Source organism: Artemia franciscana, chromosome 2 (assembly GCF_032884065.1).
Source record: "Artemia franciscana chromosome 2, ASM3288406v1, whole genome shotgun sequence".
Taxonomy (NCBI): Eukaryota; Metazoa; Arthropoda; class Branchiopoda; order Anostraca; family Artemiidae; genus Artemia; species Artemia franciscana.
Window position 1 is genome coordinate 13,940,383 of NC_088864.1, and position 18,028 is coordinate 13,958,410.

General features: G+C 35.3%; 1 protein-coding gene across 1 annotated transcript in view; it reads left to right on the top strand.

The window, feature by feature from the left end:
* Positions 1-312: 312 nt before the first annotated feature.
* The window catches only part of LOC136037565 (protein expanded-like), a gene marked incomplete at its 5' end in the record, with an annotated part of 106,629 nt that continues 88,913 nt past the window's right edge, over positions 313-18,028 (top strand). Inside the window, 1 exon segment of the mRNA XM_065720290.1 lies at positions 313-492. Within this exon segment, the coding sequence (XP_065576362.1) occupies positions 313-492 (180 nt within the window).

The window sequence follows — 18,028 nt, forward strand, 5'->3', positions numbered from 1 at the left end:
TTCAAGTGCTGGTCTATATTAATCACTAATTTAGGAAAACAGTCTTCCTTTTCTCCTTCTGTCTCTCTCTTTTTTTTTTTTTTTTGTGTGTTTGTGCTGTTGCATTGGTGATTTTTCTTTTCGTCATATATATATATATATATATATATATATATATATATATATATATATATATATATATATATATATATATATATATATATATATATATATATATATATATAATTGCACGAGGTTACTTTTAGTGTCTAGTGTCCATTATAACTAAGTGTTGATTTATTTCTGTATTTACCTGTATGTACATCTTTGCAGGCAAAGGCCAAGGTTAGGGATCTTCTGTCAGCAATCGTTCGACATCTTGGTACGCTAGGCATGGTAAGCTATGACCTCTTCGGATTAGCCTTCTTACTAGACGGCGAGTATCTATTTTTAGAACCGGAAACTAAACTTGCAAAATATGCACCGAAAATATGGAAAGCGTCGCATGGAAGTGTAAGTTTTTTTTGTTCTTTCTTAGGTTTTACACTTCGTGGCGTTCCCATATTTGGACTTTAAATGCGCAGTTTATTCTTCCTTATTGCTTGTTTTCTTTTAATATTTATAAACCTTGAAAGAAAAAGAATTTACATCATAGTCATGATCAAGGGATCCGTACTTAGTCATTTGGTGTACACCGATGAGTCATCAGAGATGGTAGGTACCAATTCATAGGTCATCAGAGTGATGCCAATTCATGAAATGTTGGGAGGGGTCAATGTGTATTTCCAAACTAAGGAGTGGGAGTAGTATTTATCAGTGAAAGTACCAAAAAAGGTTATTTTTCAAAGAAAACATACCCCCAAAATTTTTTCTTTAATTTAGGGCTGGTTGCGAAAAATCTAGGGGGAACAATTGTCCCTCCCTCTTACCATAATTAGTGCCTCTGGCATACGCACTGTAAAAGGAAAGGAGATACCTTACTATTTCTTGTCATTGGGATGGCTATCAGGGTGGCGGATTTTTTTTTTTTTTTCATTCAGATTCTCTTGAAACTTGTTAAATAGGCCTATAGCTACAATTTTGACATTATTTTATTAACAACCAATAGTTCAGTTTCAGTTATTATGCACTAGTTGATTTCCAAGAAATTTACTTTTTTCCTTGAACAAATTTTGATGATGATAGTTGTCCAGTGGCGTGAAGTATCTTTTTCTGCACATTGCGGGATTAGACCTACTATTGATGAAAATGACAAGCCCTTCTTGCATCTGTAATATATCTTTTTTTTATTATTTCTTGGTGCTGGGTAATTTACTTAATCTTTGGAAATAAAGTGAAAGAAAGATGAAAAGAAGTCTAGTCGAAAGTAGGGGGGGGGGATAAAAATGCTGCACTCTGTAAGCATAAAAAATCTATAAATTTGAAAAGATCTTTCAAAAATAGGAAAAAGAAAAGCACACCATGGAGGGAAAATTTTCTTTGTTTTTACTCTTAGTATAGACATAAAACATCTACTCCAATTAACAATAGACTATAGAAAAAACAACACAGAAATAACATTATTTCAGATCTTTTGTTAAATCGCCGACGATATACTGTTCATTTAGCTATCAAATCGTTGTGTCTACAAGGTTATTATTGTAATAATTGTTGTTTCATGGATTTTCAAGGTTCTACTACTTAAACTAGTCTGCTGCTATTACTAATATTACCGGCCATATTTGTGCCCAAGACTAAAAAAAATGATAAGGGGGAATAGGGTGACGGGTTATAATCAGGGATTCTTGATAGGATCAGGGGATTTGCCAAAAGGTTTTGATTGTATTTTCCATAGGTAAGGTGGGTGAAAGTTCTAAGTTATCCTGGGATATCATCAACATCCTTTCCCTATACATTGACGTAGCCTCAAATGAAATGGGGTAGTTAAAAAATTTGACAGTGACAATTAGGTCTGAGGATTGTAACAGAGATATTCCTTCTCTGCATATTTTAAAACTACTGCTTTGATTTGGACGAAGCTTACGGAAGTAAGCTCCTTAATTATTCCTTCTTGTGAAATTTGTGTTTTTTTTTTTTTTTTATTTCCGCGTGATTTCCTGCATCTTTTCATATTTGTCTATTTTTGTTGCCCTTTTTTCCGAAATTAAGTCCTGGAACAGTTGCCTACATGTGCTTGCCTCTAACCCTTTCAATGGATGTATTTTATAGTACAATTTTTGGCAACTCCATATGTCAGTGGTTACCTTTTAAGACTCAATGATATAACAATGTCACCCTCTTATTATTGAAACAAAATCTATGTATTTTTCTTGTTGGAAGTTACGAAACCCTCTTTGTTCTAGAGCTCAGATAGTGATTTTTCCAAAGCGAGCCACCTGTTTTACATTCCATCGGAATGCATATTAATGCTGAACTTTGACTGGGTGCTAGACTTTTGACCTCCACGTGCATTCCTGGGGGGTTGTAAGATAAATAACAAGCTGACAGCATGGGTAGTGACATTCCCCTTTCGTCACACGGCGGGTCACAAAAAGTTGGGCACTATTGTCAACGCCAATTTATTGGGAAAATGTCCTGTGTTGCGGATTTGTTGACTGATGTGAAGAATTTAACCTTCCCCTTTTGCGAAATTTTCAGAGAAAAGCCTGAAAGTTTTGTAAGAACAATAAATAGCATCCTCAAGATTGGCCGCAAAAGTTTCAATTGTGGAGGGGCTAGCGTTTTCTCCAGATCTGATATTTTTTGTAAGAAAAGGATCATATTGTTTTCAAATGTTTCGTGATTTTGCATTTAGTTTATGTTTTGGTCTTCTAAAAGGGAAGGGCTGTAGAAGACATTCGCCCTATAGTTGCCCTTGAATGTTCTTATTTTAGCCTAACCATCTTATTCTGGACGTTAAGGTCTATGTCTGCACAACTTATTGTGAGGGATTCTTCCCATGACAAATTTTAATTGCCTCTTACCTTATGGACAACTTCTCAGGAATATGTTAAATTCATGCAAACCCCTTTTTTTGTAGCTGGAAAACACGTTAATCTTAAAGCTTTAGCCAATCTTTGGCTAAAGTCTCAAGCTTTAGCCAATCTTCTGTTAAAGTAATAGTGGGCCTAATTGTCTCTGAAATAATTCGATGGGCCACAGAACCTATTAGATTCCAAGAAAAATTGGTCCCTAAAGAAGTTGTACTTGTAGATTATGGTGCACGAAGCCTGTTTAGGTGTGGCATCAACATAAAAAAAGTCATGAAATGAAGTAAAATGTTGGTATTTTTCAAGTCCTCGCAATTCTGCTAAAAAAAACTTCTTGGAGTGAAAATGACCAGCGTTTCTGAACGTTTTTTTGCAAAAGTCATTTGCGTTGCAGTCTGTTCCAAGTTGGACCATTTTTACCGCAGGAGACACGGCCGTTTACAGGGGGGGTACTGGGTTTGAATCCCTCCTCTAAATGTTTTTCGACTCGTAAAAACGCAACAAAAATATATATAAACTAATTAGGATGGGTTTTTAAGTTTTGTGTACCCCCCCCCCGCCCCCTGCCCTGAACGAAAATCATGGATATGCGCTTGGTAGGACTCTTTATTCTTCAATATTTTCTGGTAAAAATCTAAGTGTCTCCTTTTCAATTTTTCTTGAATCAAAACGCAATATATTTCCAGTTTCTGTGAAAAATGCAAATTTTTGTCGAAGCTTCTTTTTGCTATTAAGTGCCTTTTGATTTGGAACAGACAGATTGTCTCAAAGACTACCCATGTCTCCAAGTTGTGATCATTTATCCAATAATTGCCGTCTTTCCAATTTATGGTTGTGGTTGAATGCTGGATTATCAGATGCCATTTCCGAGCTTAGGAATTTACGCCTCGCATCTGGTTTTGAATGCTTTGGGGTATATCTGAGAGCGTTTGGTAGCAGAGAATGGGAACATCCGAAAAGGCTATAATCTAAATTAGAGATTTTTCTTTTTTGGGGCGCGGTTGAAAACCAGTAAATATGATTTATAGGCTACTTTTAATTATGTTTTGTATTAGTTCTTGTTACAACCTTTTTTTTTGTATACATACTTGAAGATTTTTACTGAAAAAAAATATTCGCAGCAATAGAAGATCAGGAGGAGGGAGCAAACTCCGCAGGAAGTATGCGAGGACCTTTCCAGAAATAAAATTGTTTAAATTGGAGACATTCCTATTTTGCTTTTGGGGGTGGTGGGGGTGTCTGGTCTCATATTGTATATTTTGGCGATGCAAAATGCATGTATATTTGGTTCCTCTTTTCACGTTGCCGTTTTAACTTTACATGTGGTTTGACGATTTGTTTTAACTTAGAGTTTACAGCTCCCTGAAATGTTAAAATCCTTCCTATAAATTGGGCAAGGTCTACCTTGTCTGGATTCTTCAACACAGAAAATGAAAATTGCGTCACAAATATAAGAAACCAATCTACTTCTTTCGCTTTGAAGTGCCCATTTCCAGCTAGTGTCTCCTGATGTAGAGAAGTGTCGAGAGGGAGGTGTTTTCGTGTGTTTTTTTTTAAATGAAGATACATGAAGTGTTTTTCCAAATGTATAAGGGACAAGGTTCCCCTCCTCGTGATGTTTGCCACAGTATCCAGTGAAATAGATTCCTGTACAGGTCCTGGAGTGGGACTAACCCCCCCCCCCCCCTGATAGCGTCCTTGTTTAAAATGCACTAAGTATCAGATGACGCTTTTATTTGAAAGGATAGTATTGTGAGTGGACAAGTCAACCTTGTGTTGATTTCTTGACCCAGAAAAGCCCAAATCGCATGACAATTTGTAGGAAACCGATATAGCTTTTTGATTCTACTGGGTGTGTATGATTTTACGGCAGTTGCCTTTTGGCCAAGAACCTAAAAAACAGTTGGTGGGACCAGTGATCTTTGAAGCTTGAGAGTGGATTCAGTGGATTCGGGATGGACAGTTCTAGTGCCCTTTTTAAGGACCGCAAGTGATTGCAGGGGGACCAGCTTCCCTCTTGTGCCTCTTTCTGCCACCCGGCCCCCATGATATCTGATCCAAATTTAGAGATAGTCATTTTGTTTCAAAAACAATGACCTAATGACCACCCCTCTTTGGTCGGCATCTCCCCCTAGCCCTAGGGGCAATGACCTTAAGTTACGTAAACTACCCATTGCTCAGGTACATTACAGTAAAAAGGGTGACCATGTTTGGCCTTGGTCATCCGATCAGCCAAAAGCTTTGAGAGATCGTTTGCTAGGCCAAGATTCTCCTAATTTCCCAAGGATATACTCTGGAAATGACACTATTACGTAAGTAAATCAAAAGACGATATGTGCAACAGATTTTTCAATTTATTTTTACTAAGTTGCAGCTGCTGCTTCATCATGATCTGCAATGTTTGGGGAATAGTTGGGGAGGGGTGGTCGAAAGGAAACTTCCTGTGAGATTTCGGGGAAGGGTCAGATGGACATCAAATTTTGATTTGGGGGAGGGCGAAGATGTAAATCGAAATGTCATGTGTGTATCCAGGCCGTTGAAATAGCATATATGCAGTGTCTCGGCTACGGCTTGGGGGCCGCAGTTGAAAATTTCAGGCTGTGGGGTGGGGAGGGCAAAGAGACCTAGATTTTGTGTTGGGGGAGTGGTTAAAAATGTTTTCTCCGATCCACCTAAATACTTTTGCGCCATAGGCCCCCTACGGGAATGAGAATCAAGTCACGTCCAAGTAAAGAGATAATCCTAAAGACAAAATGTGGTAGGCTACCATGCTCTCAAAACGCTATTAAATTATCTTTCTACTTTCACGTGTTCTTTCCTGTAATCTTGATTATGAAGATGGTTATATTTTTTGTGCATGTTTTGATAAATAAACCACACTGTACGAAGTGCACGTAGTTTTCAATTAAATACAAGTGGCACTCAAGTCGTTTAGAGTGTCCGAGAAGGAAGAGGGTAGCACCATTCTTATTTGTAAACCTTGATCAGCCTTGGAATAACATTTATTGTTGCCTTCGGTTGATGCTATGGAAAATAAAAAACAGCTTGAAATACAAATGGTTTTTAGTAAACAGAAGTGACGCTGCAGACTTACTCCGATTTGAGGTAAATTTTCGTTTAAAATTTAGCTTCATTACCCATTTTAATGTCTGTTCATTTTAGGGTTCATTTATTTATCTAAAGCGATATCTGCTCTCTCTATGATTGACGTGGTTATTCATTTTATGCCATTTTCGTTTTGGGTTCTGTTGATTTATTTATAGTAATTTCTGTTTCTTTTAATAAATGACTTTATTTCTACTCGTCTTAGGATTTAACATGGTTCTTTACTTTTTCTTTGAAAACTCTTTTTAAGTTAATATCTGGGAAAATAGCTTTACATATGATGGCAGAGTAGTTGTCAAGCCTTTATAATCTACCTCCTATTCTAAATACCTCCGCACACCATAACATATCAGGCAGGGTCGTATGCCAGATTTTTTGTCCTTGGGAGGGGTTTACAGAAAAATTTTGGGAAAGGGGATGCAAAAAAGATGAGGGATTATCAAAGATTCTATGGGTTTACATTTGCAAAAATAGGTTTACGTGTATTTTTGTTACTTTTATGCGAGTTAGGAGGAATAATTTTGGCTGGCTGGTGGGGGGAGGGGGGTTAAACCACGTAATCCCCCTGGATGTGGCTATGATATCAGGAACATCTGTATTTAATAAAATATTTGTAGTAATCAGGACCTATAGTTGACAAAAGTAAAAAAGTTAAATCGATTTTATATAGAGAGGGTAGTCCTAGGTCCTGAGTTCCAATGGATGACTAAGATATTATTGCAGTTCCTTTTATCGGATTGAAATAAATTTCGATACTTGTTTATTATCCCGACCATCCTCAAGTTCATGATCTGCGTGAAACCGGTTTCTCTGTCTGCATTCGGAATAATTAGCTTAGTCTCAATGAGATAAACTACTATGCAGGTATATTCTAATTAAATATCTAATTTATAGACTTTGTTAGGTATATATTTTAGGTATATATTTGTTAGGTATATATTTATAGATATTTAATATGATGCATCCTGGGCGGCCTACTTTCCATAATTCTCTGTTGTATTTTTTGTAATTTTGTTACTAGAGTATTATATTTTCATCATATATTGGTATTTCATTAGGATTAACTTAATCTTGCGTCTTTGGTGTGGTCACTATAACATGTAAGCACCAAATATTTAATATAGTTAGGTTTGTTAATATAGTTATTTAATATATTAATGTAGTTATTTAATATATTTAGGATAGTATAGTTAGAGTTTGTTAGGTTAGGTATTCCATGTATTGCGTTCTGGGCGGCCTGCTTTCCATAATTCTCTGCTGTAGTTTCCATAATTGTGTTACTAAAGCATTATATTTTCATCAGATTTTGGTATATTACATTATGATTAGTCTAACTTTACTTCTCGAGTGTGTTCGGGATAATAGACAAGTAACTAGATCACGTTTTAAAAAACCTAATATTTATAATTTGAAAAAAAATGTATCACATTTTTAGGTGTTAAGCTGTTAAAAGGACATTCAGATTTTCAGGGTTGAAGGTCCTTTGGACCTATATATATATATATATATATATATATATATATATATATATATATATATATATATATATATATATATATATATATATATATATTATATTCCATTTTGTATTAAATTTTCATAATATTTTGGTATATTTCATTAGGATTAACCTAACTTCACCTTTCGGGTGTATACTGAATAATACACTAGTACCAAAAATATAAAGAACAGACCCTCGCCCATACCTCCTCCCTATATTTTTTATTGACGCCACTGCCTGTGTACGTGCCCTTCTGCAGGAACATTTATTGTACGTGAATAGAATATCTGTTATGTATGTTTATCATATTGAAGACTTGATAAATAGTCTGATGTCCACAAATTACAACTTGCTTCAGAGAATCGTTTTTTCTTTCTTTCTAATTAATTCAAGCGAATCTCCCTGCTGCTTCTATCAGCCACAAAAAGCCTACCATGTTAAATATATATCTGTGTCACAATACTGGCTTGGCTGACTATCCACGGTGTTTTGTTGCCTAAGCTTTTTGCTCATTTAAGCGTAAAACAATTTATGGCTCCGTTGCAATGTACCTGCTGCGTAACTCCGGTAGCCAGACCCGAGATATTTAGATTTTGTCCTACCCTCAGGTATCTTGCATACTTTTAATGGCGTTATCTATAATGGGTACAGTGGGTAGAGGCTTACTTTCCTTTAGGTTTGTCTTATAAGCAGGTTTTGTTTTATTGGGTGTTTAAGTAAGATTGCTTTGTACATATTTATGCTTTTGCTAACAATATCTTTTTTGTGACTGAATTTTATGTATAGAAATTGCAGTATTAAATTTTCAAAATGTAGATTAGATTATTTATGATTTGCCAATTAATAGGTGAAAACTAGAAAATACTACCTGGATTAGCTCTAAAAAGTTTGTGGAATGTAATAATGTCAGCTCAAGGACTAGTATTGCTTTACTTGGTTGTCAGAATAAACTATCTATAACTGTGCCGTTACAGAATCGACTATAAATACCTGAAAATGGTTCTCACCTCAGTGTTGTATATATTTCCCTCCGAACATAAAAATTAGCCAAAAATTTTGATTTCTGTTTCTTTTTTAATTTTGTCTAAACGACCTTTAAGGGAGGAACATCAAGGCTTTGAGTCATCGAAACGTGAGGTATGTCCCGAAACCTTCCACTTCACGGGAAAATTATGATTCTCAAGGCTGTGTTCATCATTTTGAAAGCAAGCACAGGGCAATGTCCAATTCACGCGAAAATTATGATTCTCATGCCTGTGTTCATCATTTTGAAAGCAAGCACAGGGCAAGGTCTTCCCTTTCCCGCCCCTTCAAATGATGTTCCTAATGAAAGACCGTTTATTTCACTGCTGGTCTCACAAAATGATTGCTAATGACATATAGTTTTTGCCAACTGCTTTGTCAAGCTTAGCGACCAGATTGGCCCTTGCTTGCAGATGAATAAATTACGAAAAGAAAAAAGAAAGGTATTTTTAATCGTATTTTATTAGGCAACATCTCCAAATTCCTTCAGGGTTTATGGTTTGGAGGGGTTTCCTATTTTAAGGAATATTGTCAAAAGTGCTCGAAGATGTTCTTGTCAGATTAAAACTGAATTTTTTTTTTATTAAATGCTTTAAGGGAAGTGTAGCAGGTACGTTAGTAGGAAAGAGAATCCTCCCCCTCCCAGAGCTCTTAATTTGTACGACTTTTTTTAAACTTACTACATTTTCTGTTATTCGCCAATTACGAAATTGTGCCCCCCTCACAATAAAATCCTGCGTCTGTGCTTAACAAATGCTATTGGAATTTTGAAGCCATTTTACTCATGTAATTTGGGGCGGGGTTCTTACCCCCCCTTTTTGCTTTAGAAGTTCTATTGATCCCTAATGACCTTGGGGGTGTATAGTAAAATGTTTCGAAAAAAAAAATCTTAATCGGAGGTATACCTTATTATAAGAAGTATTTTTGGGGGACTAATATCTAGGTCTATGATTGACCCGCTTTGTATTTTTTTAAATATCCTGGAATTGGTTCATGTTAGCCTACCCCATCCCATATTCATTTTTTTTTATTTTATAATAAAATTTGATGAGCTAGCTCAGCGTCGAACTGGTTAATCTACACTTGAGCTTATCTGCAATTTTATTTATTAGATTTTTCAAGTTTTTCCGTCTAATTGGCTATTATTACCCAACTTTAGGAATTACTAATTCGGGATTAGTATGCTATTGCACTAAGTAGTGTCTAAACTAAATAAGGGTGTTGGAACCATTAGTCGCAGATTTTTTTTTGAATAGTGCCACTGAATTCTGTACTGAATTAATGATTTGTTTTAAATGCCGCGAAATACTTTTGAGGAGAGATGGGCATCATGCACAAAATATTTAGTGCTGGTGGTCGACCCTAAAACTACCAAGTAGCCTACACTACAAGAAAGTGTCTTACCTTTTCTATATACTTGCTTATGACGTTGTTTATAGGTAATAGGGTAGAGGAGAAACGCTGAGAATTGTCTTCAAGACATCCCAAGAAACATCGGAGGAAAACAGGATGAAATACGGACAGATTGGGCTATTTGGATCTTATGGCCTCGTTTTTTCTTTCCTTTGGTAGAAACCATCTGTCCACCAATTTAGGGTCAATACTAGCGTTAACTTTGTCCCTATTATCAAATTTTATGGTTTGAGGTATGGTAGATGCATTTCGACATCAAATTTTCGAAAGTTGAATTATATAACTGTGTTCTTAGTTGTTTTTTTTTATCATCAGAAACTCTTTATCCCCGCTAAAAATTAGATTACATGCAAAAATGCTAGTGTTCCTCTCTGGTAAAAAAAAATTATATTTTCTATTCTACGGGTATTATCTTATCTCATCAATAACTTCCTTGAAATGACAATCAGTTTGTTCCCAGCTCCCAAGTTTGAAAGTTACTTATTAATAAAAATAGCTGAAAGTAGCACTCCAATTTCATGTTATACATTAAAGAAAGGTGGCATCAACAAAATGGCAGTAAATACACAGACTCTTAAAAGGTCAGGATCGTATTATCTCACCCAGTGACATATGCAGGGGGCCCCCTCCCTAAATCTCCCCGGTTTATTTTAGCACTTCTTATCGGATTATCAACTAACATCTTTTTACTATAATTTTTTCTACTTCACGGTAGGATTAGTTGAAAGAAGATCCAATCCCATAACTTTCTATGATGTGGTTTCAAAGGATGTTTTTTTCAATGTGTGGCTATGGTCTTTCGGCTTGTTCCCTCTTTATAGAACAAAGCTGCAATTTGATAACTTAAAAGCGAAATTATTTCCCGATGTTTTATTTAAAACGTGGATGTGCTTCACAACAGGCGTGCTCTAATTAGATTGGTATACCACTTGTGAGTAACTAACCCAAATACCCTGGGTTGCAATGTTTATTTTTAATGAGACAAATGAATTGATGAGTAGGCGATCAAATGTCGTAATTTCAAAATTTTTCTCTTATCTTTTGACTAAATTGGTTGCCAACAATAGAATAGAGTCCCATAAGATTGACATGAAATAAGTGGGTTGAAATAAGACACGATGGATTGGTTGCTTATCTACACAGTCAGGGAAAGAGGAACTACTTGCGAGGTTGTAAAGAGAGATGCTTTGAATAGATTGGGATGGAGAAGGAGCGTTTGTAGCTGTGTTGGCCTCAGACGGCTTGGTACTGCAGTAAGTTGTTAGTAGTGGTAGTAGTGCCGTTTTAATATTGGATCAGATTTAACAATTTGAATATATTTTATGGTTTGGTTATAGAGGTTATATGGTTTGAATATATTTTATGATTTGGTTATATGGTATGGTTATGGTTTGGTTATAGTTTTACGTTTTGGTCAATTTGGGTGTCAAACGACACATTAGACAGGAAACGTGCCATTAAGCCTAGGTATGACACATTTAAAGAGCACATAACCTTATGTATCCAATTCACCTTCGGATTGCATTTCTCTTTTAAATTAATCTTAGTAGATTATTGTGCTTAAAAAAAGCGTAAAATTCACCCTTTGAATTTTTGAATTCGGAAGTTTAAAGATTATTTTCAAAGCCCACATTAATCTATCCGTGTAATGTATTTTATTTTTAAGAAAATGCATTATTTTTCTGAAAAAAATATTTCGGTAACATTTCATGTTAAAGCTAAAGTACTGAGAACATCAAAATGAAAGCTTTTTTTTCTCTTTTTGCAGTTGCCCATTTCTTGTCTATTCATACCAGAAAACCGTGATTTTCTAAGATTATTCTCGGGGTTATTACAAAACTGTAAAGATTTTGGGGCAGTAAAACATATTCATCAATGTTGCCACGCTGAATCGTGAAAATAAATAAGTAAACTTAATAAGTCTAGTTTGACCACGCTTCCTTCCGTGAAAATTCAAACACTAGCACCTTTTTGGTTCCAAACAATAACTGCACCGCCTTCAAAGGAAACCTTTGCTGGTTTTATTTTCATTGTACTTTGTACTTGAAAGGTGTTCCAGATGGAGATTTCTCCCCAATATTGGAAATGTGTGTCCGTGTCCTTTTTCCAATGGCTACCTGAATAAGTTTATAGAATTTGACCCTTATCACCAGAGCGACAGCTAATGTTTTCATCGCCCAGGGACAATATTGGTTCTCCCCCAACACCACCCCCACCATCACTACCATAATATAAACAAACATAAGATTATAATATTGACGGAAAAGTTCTTATATTGGTGCCCTCTCAGAGGCTGGGGACAGCCGTTCCGCCTTGCCCCCCTCTAGCTACGCCACTGCTAATTATTAATATAATTGGATTTTTCCTAAACAAAACGAACCTTTTGAATGTTTTTCCTGGGAGTTGTTCTTCTGTATATCCGGGAACATTTTTTTGCTATTGAAGTTCATAAATATCAAACGGTTCGTTGTAACGAATTGTAATAAGGAGCCACCCAACTCAATAGTAACCGAAACTCTAAAAAACGGAATTTTTATTACAATAGCTACATCAAGAGAATGACATTTAGTGCTGATTTTAAATATATAAGTTTCACCAAGTTTAGACTTACCCATCAAAAGTTACGAGCCTGAGAAAATTTGCCTAATTTTATAAAATAGGGGAGAATACCCCTTAAAAGTCATTGAATCTTAACGAAAATCACGCCATCAGAGTTAGCGTATCAGAGAACCTTACAGTAGAAGTTTCAAGCTCCTATCTACAAAAATGTGGAATTTTGTATTTTTTGCCACAAGATAGATCACGGATGCGTGTTTATTCTTTTTCCCCAGGGGTGATAGTATCGACGCAGTGGTCCTAGAATGTCGCGAAAGAGCTCGTTTTAACGGAAAATAAAAGTTCTAGTGGCCTTTTTAAGTGACCGAAAAAATTGGAGGACACCTCCTGCGCTCAAGTTACAAACATTGACCAGTGTTTATATATTGTAATGGTTATTGGTAAGTGTACAGACGCTTTCAGGGGGATTTTTTGGTTCGGGGGAGGGGAGGGATTTATGCGGGGGGAACCTTCCATGGTGGAAGAAAATTTTCATGAAGGGAGCGGAGGATTTTTTAGCATTAAAAAAAACAATGAAAAAATAAATATGAAAAAGTTTTTTCAACTGAAAGTGAGGAGCAGGGTTAAAAATTAAAACGAACAGAAATTATTACGCATATGAGGGTTTCACCTCCTCCTAATACCTTGCTCTTTACGCTAAAGTAATATTATTAATTTTAACTATTTATTTCACGACCTTTGTGATTCAGGGGTAATTCTTAAGGAATTGGGACAAAATTTAAGCTTCAGTATAAAGAGCGAGGTATTGACGAGGTGAACCCCCTCATATACGTAATAAAACATACGAATATATAAGTTCGTTACGTAAGTTACGTATATTTTTACTGGTAAAAACGTTCGTAAAAAATTAAAAGTTCTAGTTGTCTTTTTAAATAAACAAAAAATTCGAGGGTAACTAGGCCTACTCCCCCGCTCCTTTTTTCTCAAAATTGTCCGATCAAAATTATGAGAAAACCATTTAGCCAAGAAATAAACTAATATGCAATTTTCGTTTTAATTATTCATGTGCGAAGAGCCAAAATCAAACATGCATTTATTCAAAAACGCTCATAAATTAAATAAAAAAACAAGTTTTTTATAACTGAAAGTAAGAAGCGACATTAAAACTTAAAACGAACAGAAATTACTCCGTATATGAAAAGGGCTGTTCCCTCCTCAAAGCCCCGCTCTTTACGCTAAAGTTTTTTACTGTTTTAAAGAAGTGGAGTTGAGAGAAAGAGTCAAACTTTAGCGTAAAGAGCGGTGTTAAAAAAAAAAAAACTTTCAGTTTGTTTACTTTCAGCAAAAAAACTTTTTTTTATTTGTACGTTGGTTCAAACCGTAAATGGCTTACCATGATATTCAGACACATGAAAAATATTCAATGAAAGTTTGTTTTTAAGATTACATGGCAATCTATGTAATTCTGAATTTGTATTTCAGAAAAAAATTTAGTTACGCTTTGGTGTAAGTCTACGATTTATAATGAAGGCGAAAACCCGAAGCAGTTTGACTACTTTTTTCCCATTACTATCTTCCAAGAGTAATTTTAAAGCATCTTACAAGCCCTGCCTTCATAAAAATTTATTGATTATATAGTAGTGCGCTCGGAAAAATGCAAACGTCTTGTCTTGGTATCTGCAGTAAACGACCTCATGTCTGAAGAATTAATTTTGTGTTTTACGATTTGGTTGGGTAAAAAGCCAACCAGAAAAATGTAGAAATTACCTGAGTTGCACAAAATCTAATATCTGATTCAAATGACTTGAATAAGGATAATGGACAGAACTTTGCAGGATTAAGATTCTTGCAAGGGAGTGATGCTTAATGGATCAGTTTTGCGGGTGGGACGGTTAGGGCGGGAAGACGCCTCTTTTCAGAAGGTTCTTAAAAGGGGATTAGGGTGGGATAGTTGTTGCCACCTCATCCGTGATTACGAGTGGTAAGAGTAGAAGCTAATAATGTTATAAAATGAAAGAGATCTGCATGTCAATGTCAGAACACTTACTATCGCCTGTCAAAATTACGGATATTTAGGGTTTGCTTTTGCGGCACTTCTAGTTTTGCTTGACATGGGGGGGGGGTGCTGACTTCCCGTCACCTGGTGTAGGCCTACATCTCGAAATGCTAAGTGTGCCGCACAGTTCCACCACAATTGGCACGCGTCACATGATGTAGGCTACATTTCTAAGAGACAGGAACCCTTCGGCTTGGCGAATAATCATAAAAAAAAAACAAGCGGTCAATATTTTATCAGACTAATTGATATATGATTGTGATGCGAGGACCTGCGCAAGTCAGCTCACGCAATGAAATGGGGGCGGGGACAAGACTTTAGGTGCGAGTGTAGACCAAATGCAATGTCCAAATGCAGGAAAAGCCGACCGTATTTAGTCCTTGTCTTGGTCGTGCACCGAATTCCAAATTCCTCAAAGCTAAGAAAAATGTAGATATGAAGATTGATTTTTTCAGGGGGGGGGGGGTAGAGCCTATCCTTCGAATTTCTCAAATGTCGGTTAGAGAAAGAGACTTATAACAAATACGAACTATTGGTTTAAGGGCGCAGAAATTTTGGCGGCAGCAAATTTCAAATAAATAATGGAACGGTTATAACAACTTTACAATTTTGTATTTTATTTTTATTAAATAAAAGTAAAGGGTGCAGTAATAAATGAAAATAATTTGTAAATTATTGATAAAAAAACTAAGTAATTCCTATTAAAAATTTAAATTATCTATAATAATTAGATAATTAATTGAAAAAATAACTATAAATAAGTGATTTTTTATATTTGGCCTATATATTTTGTAGGGGACAGGGAGGGGGCACTAATCAAGATTTTGCCCAGGGCAAAGGAAAGACCAGAACCTCCATTGTACCAATGGTAACAATGTGGTAACAACTGATGTTAGGTAATATTTAGCAAGGTGCAGACCAATGACTGCTAATTCTTGAAATTTTGGGATTACACTTTAGAAGTGAGCGTAGCCCATATTGGGCCAGGGAGGACGCCCTCAACTTCTTACCTCCTTTCAAAATAGTGACACCTCCCGAACTTGGATAACTCTAATGCCAGGTGTGTGTAACTTTGTGCAAATGAGCGATTGAAAGAAGACATATAAAAGTGGCTGTCATCCAAAATCAAAGACTACATTGTGTACATATTTTGTGATTTTGAGTTGGATTTGCCATAAACTGTTTGCCGTTTGTGTTTCAATTATTGAAGTAGACAAAACGATACTCATGCATTATTCGGTACACACTCGAAAAATGAAGTTTGATCAGTTTTAATGAAATATACAAAAATATGATGAAAATATAATACTTTAGAAACACATTTCGGCTACATAGTTTGTACATTAGGGGTTGGGGGTAAAGTATGTATGGTACATTTTTTTGCATATTATGAAGTAAGAATTGTTTTCTAACTTCACACTATCTAATACTTTTCCCCCACCCTCTCCCTAATGTGCAAATATATAGCCCAAATTATATATTTCCCATCTATTCTGTCTCTTGTCTTTGTTTGTCTCATGCTAAGCTGAAAGAAACTAAGGAAGAAACCGGTTATTGTCTTATCTTGATCCAAATTCTTGAGCTTGCACTTGATAATGCACAAGCACCGACAAAACTTCAAGACAACTCTTTTTCGAGTTTTTAAGTAAGCGTCTGTAAACTAGTCAGGCACGTACGCAGGAATTTTTTTTCGGGGGGGGGGGAAAAAACCTTCGCAATAGTAGATATAAAGTAGCAATTTTTTATTTAGTAGCTAAATAAATGCAAAAAGCCCGTACATCAGAAAATACAGATTAACTTTTGTCTGTAGTATTGTAGTGGATGGGGGGAAGAAGACTGAAGCCTCAAAAGTACGTTTTATGCTCAGGTTATGTTTATAGCAATTTAGAGCCAGTGATTAATCTATTATATCCCACTGAAATGGAAATTTTAGGGTTAACAGTGTAATATGGGTGCTGTTGGGGGTAGTTCTTCTATTGCGAAAACGTTTATTTTAATGAAAATGATAGTTTTTCCAAAATTGATCCGTTGAAAGCTGTACTTTATCCTGAAAAGGGGGGGGGGTAAACACCCTAATATCAAGGGTAATTCTATTTTGCTGTGGAAAGCAAATTCTCCTTACGAAAAAAATAACACTACAAACGCTAATTACTTCAAAGAGGGTAAAAAGTTAGACAGAAAATGAGTTAATAATTGGGCAATGGCTTGACCGGATAATTGAATGCTGTAAAATCCAAAAAAAAAGGCGTCACACCTGTATCTAGATTCTTAATAAATGTCATACTTTTGCCAGAAATCGCAAGGAACCATGGGGAAATCAAACATTTCACAATTTTTTTTGGGGGGGGGGCCGAAGGCCCCTCCCCGTGTATTAATTCATAATTGAAGTTTACTAAAATGATGTTATTTTTTCGTATGTAGGTCTATATGCGTAGGTCATTCTGATTTTGGATGGATGACGCAAGTCTACAATTTGAACTACCGTTCAAAACTTTCCATAAGAAGAACAGACTTGATATACAAAAATAAGAATGCAAAATCCTCTTCATGATTAATGTCATTCTTACGTAACTAATGATGGATTGCGGTCGAGAATTCTAGAACTTTTTCTCTGCTTATGCCGGCATGTCTTTGTTGTCGGTGCTATTTGGCAGCATAATTGCTATATGCATAAAAAACGGCAAAATATTTTATATAAATTAAATTAATAAATCTTATACAGCAATGATCACATTGCAATATTTCCGTGGTCCTTTGCGGCACAAATTTCACGGTAAATGCCTGAGGTAATAAAAGTAATTTGCAATTTATTTAACATATAACTCCATTTTTTAGGTAATTTGCTCGAAAAAACTACGGTTTTATTGAGTGACCAAGAAAATCACTAAGCAAAGAAAATTATGTAGCCCACGTATAAACATAACTTTAACATAACTGTTAGATTTAACATAGTTTAACATAAAAAATAATTAAATTTAAAATATTTTAACATAATTCAAAATAAAAATAATTAAGATAATTTAAATATTCTAATTTATTTTAACTATTTCTTATTTTGATTTAACATAATTTAAAAGGAAAAATTAACATAACTTTTGTTCGAAGTTATTTGATTATTGAAGCTAGTCCAACAATTTAATTGAAACAATTTAACTTAATCCAAACAATTGAAACAATTTAATGTAAATTTCATGAAAATCTTCAATTTTTCAAGATACGCGTGACAAGTGTGACAACCTCATTGCAATACTGATGTATATAAAAATTACGTCACTCGCATAATTTTTTATTCTTCTAAAATTAAGGCTCTTAACGATATATATTTATATGACCGGGTGGAGATTTTTGTAATCACTGGGTTAGTTCGTGGGAGAGTTGGGTATTTGGAGAATTGGCGGTTGCCAATTCAAAAACGGCATATATGAT